Source organism: Zalophus californianus, chromosome 4 (genome assembly GCF_009762305.2).
Source record: "Zalophus californianus isolate mZalCal1 chromosome 4, mZalCal1.pri.v2, whole genome shotgun sequence".
Lineage (NCBI taxonomy): Eukaryota > Metazoa > Chordata > Mammalia > Carnivora > Otariidae > Zalophus > Zalophus californianus.
Window position 1 is genome coordinate 45,692,359 of NC_045598.1, and position 8,724 is coordinate 45,701,082.

The 8,724-nt window shown below is 48.1% G+C and overlaps 1 protein-coding gene across 1 annotated transcript in view; it reads right to left on the minus strand.

The window, feature by feature from the left end:
• FYB2 (FYN binding protein 2) overlaps positions 1-2,726 on the minus strand; it is a 131,699-nt gene extending 128,973 nt beyond the window's left edge. The window contains exon 1 of the mRNA XM_027569484.1: positions 2,598-2,726. Within this exon, the coding sequence (XP_027425285.1) occupies positions 2,598-2,606 (9 nt within the window). The 5' untranslated portion in view covers positions 2,607-2,726. The remainder of the gene's footprint in view (positions 1-2,597) is intronic.
• Between the last annotated feature and the right edge of the window lie 5,998 nt (positions 2,727-8,724).

Here is an 8,724-nt window from a genome sequence, read left to right on the forward strand (position 1 = left end):
CTCCATCAGTAAATCCTTTTGACCCTACTTTGATGCTGTATCCCCTATCTAAGCATTTCTAGCCACCTTTACTGCTAAGACCCTGGCTTGTGTCACCACGCCCTCTTGCTTGGAGGAGGGCAGTCACCTCCTCACAGGTCAGCCAGAGTTGGCTCTTATTCTCCCTATCATCTATTTTCAAAACAACAGCCAGGTGATCCTTTTAAAATGTAAGCTGGATCATTCCATTATGCCACTCACAACACTCAGCTGGAGCTCCCTCTCTCTCTCAGGAAAATTGGAATTCCCAGGGCCCGACATGATCTGACCACTCTCTGCTTCCCCCACGCCAGCCATTCAGGACATTTTGCTACTCCTGCACACACCGACAGGCTTCTGCCTCAGGGCTTTTGCATTTACTGTTCTCTCTCTGTAGAATGTTTTCCCCTAAGATATCCACATGGCCAACTCCCTCACTTCCTTCAAGTTTCTGCTCAAATGTCACCTGTGGATGCCTCTCTTGAAACTATCCCATTTAAAATAGACTTACCCAGAGGCACCTGGGTGGTTCAGTTGGTTAAGCATCTGATTCTTGATTTCACTCAGCTGGTGATCTCAGGGTGGGGAGATCGAGCCCCGCATTGGGATCTGCCCTCAGTGAGTGAGTGAGTGAGTGAGTGTGGGGGGGGTGCTGGATATTCTCTCTCTCTCCCCCTCCCTCCACTCGTGCACACTCTCTCTCTAAAACAAACAAATCTTTAAAAATAAAATAAAATAGCCTTATCTGCTGTCTCAGTATTCTTAAACCCTTCCCTACTTTGTGTTTCTACATTGCAATCACTGCCATTTGACCTAATATGTGTATATTTTATATATAATGTCCATTATATATTATATAATGTATATTGTTACATATAATGTATATTACATATAATATAGTGTATAATACTATATATATATATTTTGTTTCCTTGGCTAGAATAGGTTTTTATAAAGGCAGCATTTTTGGCTGGCTCACTGCTGCATCTGCAGCACCCGAATCAGGCCCTGACAACACAGTGCAGGTGCTCAGGACACACAGGCTGCATTGATGAATATTTTGTCAACTTTTTAAAAATAAAAAAAAATCCTCTAAGATGAGAAATGACCCATATTGCTCTGATTTTTTTCCTTTGCATAAGCAGAAAGTTGCATAACCACATTAGCTAACATGCCTTTTTCTTTTTGCTAAATTGCCTAACATTCTGCTTGTTTTCCTGGCGATACCTGGCTTACAGTTGCCACTTAATATTTGTTATTGACCAATCCCTGCTCATGTTCCAGCACTGCTACTGACCCACTGTATGATACGGATGAAGTGACGTTCTGACCATCAGTTTCCTCCCTTAGGAAAACAAACACCACCAACCAAAATGGGGCAAATGGCATTGACCTGCGATGACATGTGGATAAACTCAAATGGATGTCAGTGCATGCCTTGGTAGATCAGAGAGGGCAAAATATAAGTCACTTTCTTTTTCTTACAACCACACTAAATCTACTCAGCCTGACATTTCTCCATCAAGGAGGAGCTTCTCAAATGTTGCTGAACTGCAAGTTAGGGGGGAGAGAGAATTCAAAAGGGAGATGGAATACCAGCGTGCCCTTGCTCACTCTTCTCCAAACTCAGCTGGTTGGACTGCTCAGCCAGAGAGACGGGTCTCCTGCCCTGGGCAGGATAAGAGGGAGCATTTTTCTGATGGGTGACAGATGAAATGGGTCCTGCCTTTCAATTTAAAACCAAACCTCTGGGAGGGAAGCCACATGATTCACAGGAGAAAATGACTTGACTCCAAATATCTAATAAAGAACATATGGAAGCAAAACACCTCTCTGTCCCCCTTGGGAAGAAATGGACTTTGAAGATGGGAAAATAGGGGAGTAGAGAATTGGAGGAGGCAACAGAGGAGAGCATTCCCCTGAGAAATTCTGCGACCTCGCCAACCGCGTGTGCGGGAACGCAGGTCCACCTGGCTTGGTGCTTGACACTCGCCCACGGGTCATCTCTATTTTTATAAGCACCTCCAATAATCTCACCAACTAGTTACTCTAACAGCCATCCTATTTTATGAGCGAGGAGCCCAGTGGGCGCAGGAGGATGAAGGCACTTGCCCCAGACCACACAGCTAATAAGGAACAGAGCCCGCAGTAAAGCCACAAGCCACAGAAGAGCACCAGGCAGCCGGGCCCTCAGACCAGGAAGCCCGCTTATCACCAGGGGGACCAACACAGTCCACAAGGACAAACAAACAGAGAAAAGCCAACAGGCACATAGCCCCAGGGTTGGGAAATAGGTTCGAAACCCAGCGGGGGGGAAGGGCGGGGAGAGATAGGACCCCTCATGCCACCATTCCCCAGAGCCCCTAGCTCCCTCACCCCCGACGGTGGCAGGAGGCACACCGTTCCCACAGCCCCAGCCCCCCCACCCCAGAGCCAGGCCAGGGTGAACCGCCTCGCACCGCACAAGCACCACACATGTTCATCCCTCTCCAGGAGGCAGGGGCAGCCCTTTCCCACAGCTGTTGGCAGGCACCCGAAAGGACACAGAGAAAGTCCACGACCGAACTGACAGGCCTTACCCCTTCCATGGCCTTCCTCCGAGTCAGAGTCTAGGAGACAAAGGCAGTTTCCCAGAGCTGTATCCTGGGGCCAAGAATGTGCTTTAGTTTGCCAGCACCTGCCAGGGAGCAATCACTTCCCAGAGCCCGGGACACACCTGAGCCCAGGTGCCCCACCTGCCCCACCTGCCCCACCTGGGGAGCAGCTCCTCCCCTCCCTGGGCTGGAGCTTTCCCGGCGCTGGCTGGGCGCGGACCAGCCTCCATCTGCCAAGTTTTGCAGGACACCAGGCACCTGCAGCAGGAAGGGGTCCTCTCTCTCCTGGGACTCACCAACCCTGCCCTTTGCAGCAAGCGGCTCTCCCCCAGGCTGGTCCAACAGTCACTCTCTGGAGGAGTTTACTTTGTACCCGAGGCACAGGGGAGCTGCTGAGGAATGGGGGTGGCAGGACTCCTGTTAGAACAAAATGCTCGGGCTGGACAATGTAATCTCCGTGAATGACAGCCTTGGCCCAGCTGCACCCCTGAGATGGCTATTTAACTTCACCTAAGGCTCCCAAAGGGGACAGAGCCTACCTAGGCTTGCAGGGCGGTACGGTGGGGGCCAGAAAGGGAGCTGCTATAGCAGAGAACCTGTTTGGGGGCTGACACTATCTAAGCCTGTGGACACGTTATTACATTAAATCCTGCCATACCCTTGGGAAGTGCTATTATTCTCACTTAAATGGTGAGGACACTGGGGCTCAGAGAAATCCTATAACCTACCCGTGGTCACAAGGCTCAGGGCCTGAACTTAGGTCTGGCTGACTGAAAGGTGGCTTTGTTTTTCTGGTGTGTGTGTGTTGGGGGCGTGCGTGGGGGAGGGTTTTTTTTGTTGTTGTTGTTGTTTTGCTTTTGTGTTTTGGACAGTTGGTGCTGGAAACCCAATCCTTATCTCCCAGTTCTTAAGAGCTCAGGGCTGTCCTGGGGTTGGAGGCCGGCGGGGCAGGCAGCCTACGCTGCTCCAAGCCAGGTCTCTGTGACTTCTCCTGCTTTGTTAGGGCTCTGCTCGAGCGGGAAGCCGTCTGGGAAAAGGAGGTAGAAGGCAGGTGAGGAAAGCCCACCTGCGTACCCATGACCTCTAACAGGTGCTTCTTCTAGCTGGCTGATCACCACCACTGCCAGGGGGGTCTATGAAAAATACAGGTTCAAGTTCCCAAGGCAGATAAGAATCAGTTCTCGTCTAGGGTCTGGGAATCTGGATTTTAAGTAAGCTTTTCAGGTTTGTTTTAATAATTAATGACTTGCAAGAGGATATATCTTCTACATCATGACCCCGCACACACACATGCATACCCACGTCCTAAAATAAAATTTTCTCAAAACGAGAATCGCTCTTACTATGGGTGTGATCGCGCTGTTACTTTCCATTCTTTTCTGAGTCATTATGTGCCATTAAATTAAAACCTCAATGGTCGGCACACCTCACTGCATGGATTTCATAACTCCGTCTGATCCACGCTGCTGCGCTGCTCACAGTCAGATTGGAGGCCCACTCTTCCAAGCGTAACAGGCACAGTCCAAAGACTAGAACTTTCCCTCTCACTCTGTTCTCACTGCAGTTCAAGGCAATGAGGTCTCCTATACGTTTGTAAATGCTATGATGGAGGAAGCTCTCAAGAGAATAAGGAGGTTCCTCCCAACAGCAGCTGACCATGGGGTTGTCAAATTCCCTCTGCTCTTAACTCAAGGGCTTCCCCTGATGGCTTGAGACCAGCCTACAAAGGTGGAAGTAGGGTGGGGGCGATGGGAGAATGGGGTTGGGAGATAGAGTGGGTTGGGAGGGTTCTCACCTCCTTGCACCTGGAAGGACTACCAGCTCTGTGCTCTTCGGGTTTGGTTCAGGACAAGCTACAATGGTAGGTGATAGGAGGTAGGAGACACCGAATATTGAGTTGCTAGGATTGTTTTGCAAGTAGGCCTAAGAACCGTGACTCGTGGAACCCCATAAGATCTCCTGTTATTACCTTGTGATCCTCTAGGTGCTAGACTCTTGTTTCCCCCTAGCTGTTGGCCTTGGGGATGTCAACAGTCGTCTCTGAGATGTATGCTCCTTATCTGCAAAACTCGGTAAGAGGCTGGCAGTGAACCTAAGGGTTCATGTGCCACGTGAGTATCTCCACTGTGCTGAGCATGAAATAGGCACCAACAATGCCCGTTCCTCTTTACTTCCCTCTCTCCTCAATTCATGGTGGCTGTGTCACTGTCATCCTGCAACATGCTGCACACGGGTGTACAAATGTTGTTGTCTTATTGTATTGCCCTCTAATGATCTCATTTTGCTCACAGGCCCCCATCCCATGGTGGCAGGTCCTTGCATCAAGCTTGATGCAGGAACTCATACACATGTACGTGGCAGGGTGGGGGCAGAAAAGGCAGATACAAAGTACAGACGTGGTGGGGAGGGGTCGAGCTGTGAAATCAGGGGTTTGATCTGAGTTTAGACAGATCTCATTACACCTTAGGAATAAAGAATTCAATTGAATAAAGGAGAGTAGGATCCTACTATAGATACAAAGGGCTTTGGTGGCCTGCCTCTAGCTTCAGACCAGGAGGACTCGCCCCGTGCCCCCCACTTCATCATGGACAGGAAATAACTGCCTGACCTGCCTACTGCCCACCCACCGAGGACAGCGCCCCAGCCCTTACAGACGCCACCTCGTGTAGTCCTTATCATGACACCCATTGTCCCGCTGAGGCAACTGAGGCACATAAGAGTTCATCACCGATTCGGGGAAATGCAGTTAGCAAGTAGAAGGACACACATTCCAACCCAGACAGCCTGACTCCAGAGCCCGCCCCGACCCCACCCGCATTCTGCTTGCTTCCATTTACATCTTAGAGAAATACAGAATGATAAACACAGAAATCTGAAAGCTTGAAGGTTTCTTCGCAGCCATTTTTTCCAAACTCAAGTTTGAAAGAAGTTAGCAGAAAGCTTAGCAGATCCTTGGGCTGATACTTAGCAGATACTTCTAGACATTTCTGTCTTTCAAGGGCCTGGTTTCAGTTTGCTTCTCCTGGGAATGGGGATGAGGTGCCATACTCTCCAATGAGGTCCATTTTGTTAGTCTACTGAGCAATAGAAATCAGGATTTCCAGCACATTCTTGATGCTTCCCAACTTTACGCTCAATCTCAGGTACTGCTTGCAGCTTTGCAGTATTCCCGTTCATGTCTGTCTTTCATTTCCTGGCAAACACCTTGCCTACACTTTGCCCCACAAGTAACGGTTTGTAGCAGAATTCTCTGATGTAAAAAAGGAGGATTTAAAAGATATCTGGAAATGGGAAATTATGTGCACTCAGCTCTTTCTTGGTAAACTTTGAGCACTATGTGTTATGATGACAGAGCTGGAGCACGTAGATTGATGGTCAGAATTAGGATGGTGCTGCCGAAGTAACCTATTATTAATATTATTATTGGTTACAGTAATCGTTTCTGAGGATTTCCAGGGTAACGTGTAATTTATTTATGTACAATTTATCTCCCAACTATTTTTAAAAGGAGAAGGAAGGACTAAAGGAACTTAAATTTATGGAGAGTCTGTTGTGTGACAAAGGTACATGGTCTGCATGTACTTTCCTGTGCTCTTCATGACCATGTGGTGAGATCACCGATGTCAGCCCTAGCTGATGAGCAGAGGCGGAGCTCAGGATGACCAAGGCAGATGCCCTGGCTATGCCGAGTACAGGTCTGATTCTCTGCTGGGATCTGCTCTGCCCTCATCTATCGCTCCTTCCTCCATTCTGAGCTGCCCCCGGAAGGACTTGAGGGAGTGGGCAACACAGGGCCAAGTACAGTAGGATGGTTAAAAGTGAAGCGGGTAGCCACACATAGGACAGGGCGGATAGGAAGGTTAGGAAGCTGTGGAAAAATAGCACAGAAATAAGTTATGATTACTGCAAGACATACAATTATTGGAAGGCAAATTATTTAAGGATAAAATGCCTAAAATTATCTTGGGACGTATGTGAGCTCAAGAAAGGGTCTCTTTCCTTTTTACCAGCTTGTGAAAACTATAATCCAGCTGGTTTCTCTTTCACCTTGAAGGAAGCTCACATCTCAATTCTGTGCTCATCGAAGTATTCATCTTAATAGGATATTGTGATTTAGTAAGAGCTTTCTTAAAGGATGCTAAGCAAACATGACCAAGGCAAGCTGCTTTCCTTTTAATAGCTTTTTAACCAAGGATCTGAGCACCTACTCTGTGCCAGGTCCCGTGTTTGGAGCTGGGGATGTAGCAGCACTTTAGATTCTTGTAAGGAAACTGGCTTCTTCCACTAGCGCCATTACATTATGTATGCATCACTCAGATGAATTATTAAGATGCTTTCTGATATGCTTATTTTGTTGAGATCGAAGGAAGACCACTCCCCTGTGGGAAGGAGATGGGGCTTGCCTGGAAGTATGGAATCATCCCCAATATCAACCACTTTCATGTTCCGTCATTCAGAAAAGTGAGTCCTCAGATGGGAAATTCAAGCAGGGAACTCTCTCTCTCTCTTTGGGTCTTGTTTTCTTGGGTCTGGACTTGAAGGCATAGAAATACTACATGACTGCAGTGCTTGGAGGCTCAGAGTACTAGGATAGAGGAGAGGTAGGTCTCCCCAAGAAATCTCCAGGCCAATTGGCATGTGACTTGTGAATCATAATTTGGGGAACTGATTTCCTATGTGTCTGAAAGCTCTATTTAAGTAGAAGAGTTAGGACTGCTTTCCTTGCAAGGAGTAAGGGGGCATAACCTCTCTCCTGCACCCATGGACACATCCCCTTCTCTCTCTAACTGCTCCCTCGTAAACACCATGCCTGTGCTTTGGGGACTTAAGAAGACACATGTGTGGGCATTCCTGGGTAGTAGGGGTCAGAGGCTTCTGACCTGTGACTGCAGGACAGGAGTGTGGCAGGCAAGTGGTCTCAGGGAAGATTCAAGCTGAGGATGCATAAACTCTATTACAAAAATAAGCAAATTAGTGGGGGCACCCGGTTGGCTCAGTCAGTCAAGCATCTACCTTTGGCTTAGGTCATGATCCCAGGTCGGGCTCCCTGCTCAGCGGGGAGTCTGCTTCTCTCTCCCCCACTCCCCCTGCTTGTGTGCTCTCTCTCCCTCTCTCAAATAAATAAATAAAATCTTTAAAAAAAAAATCTTAAAAGAAAATAAGCAAAGTAGCAAAGCAGGAATTCTGTTTATTCCTCATGTGTCATTCCCCCGATCTTTGGTAAAATCTAGTATAGTCAGACATTTAACCTTAGCTATGACAGTGAAAAAGGAAGTAGCTTGGTCCACATTTAGGATGGACTGTTAAATAAAGGGGGAGGGAGAGCAGCATCCTCTGAGGTCAGCCTGGCCACAGCACTGGTTCCTGAGAGACTCTGCAGGGCTGATGGGACGGAGGAGAGCTGATGGGAGCTTCAGGTGGCTGAGGTACCTCTCCTCACCTGCTGGGGCTTCTGGAGGCTATTTTATTAAGGGAGGTAAGATGGGCAGAGAAAAATGCTTTGTGTTCACCAAGTCCCAGTTCTTGGGGATATGATAAAACTGTATTTTCCAACCTCCCTTATGATTAGATTTGGCTATGTGACCAGGTTCTGGTCCATGGGCTGAGGAAGAAGGAATGCATGTTCCTCCAAGACCTGCTCAATTGTCCATTTCTCCTCTTCTCCTTTGGCAGCAATCTCAGAAGAGGATCTTTGCCCTGGAGACACTCACTAAACCACGCAATCAGCGCCCGATTAGAAATATGGAGAAAGAGCCGTGTAAACACTGTGTATATATGATTTTTGACCAATCTTGGCTCCACCATTCACTAGATATATCTTTGACCAAGTGACTTGTGTCTTCGACCCTCACTCAGGTTTCCGATCTGTAAAACTGGGCTAACAGACTCCACCTTGCAGACGGTTCTATGTATGAAACGGTAGGAGGTACATGAAGAATCACACAGAGTCGTCGACAACTAATCGGCACTCGGTAAAGCCTGGATCTGTCCTCTCTTTCCTGTCCATTGAGGAGGAGGTGTCTGTGTCTGCCCAGACGGCAAAGAGAGGCTTCACCATGGGAACAAGGCTTGATTTTAGTCCGGGATGAGGTAGTCCAGAGGGAGAGAACAG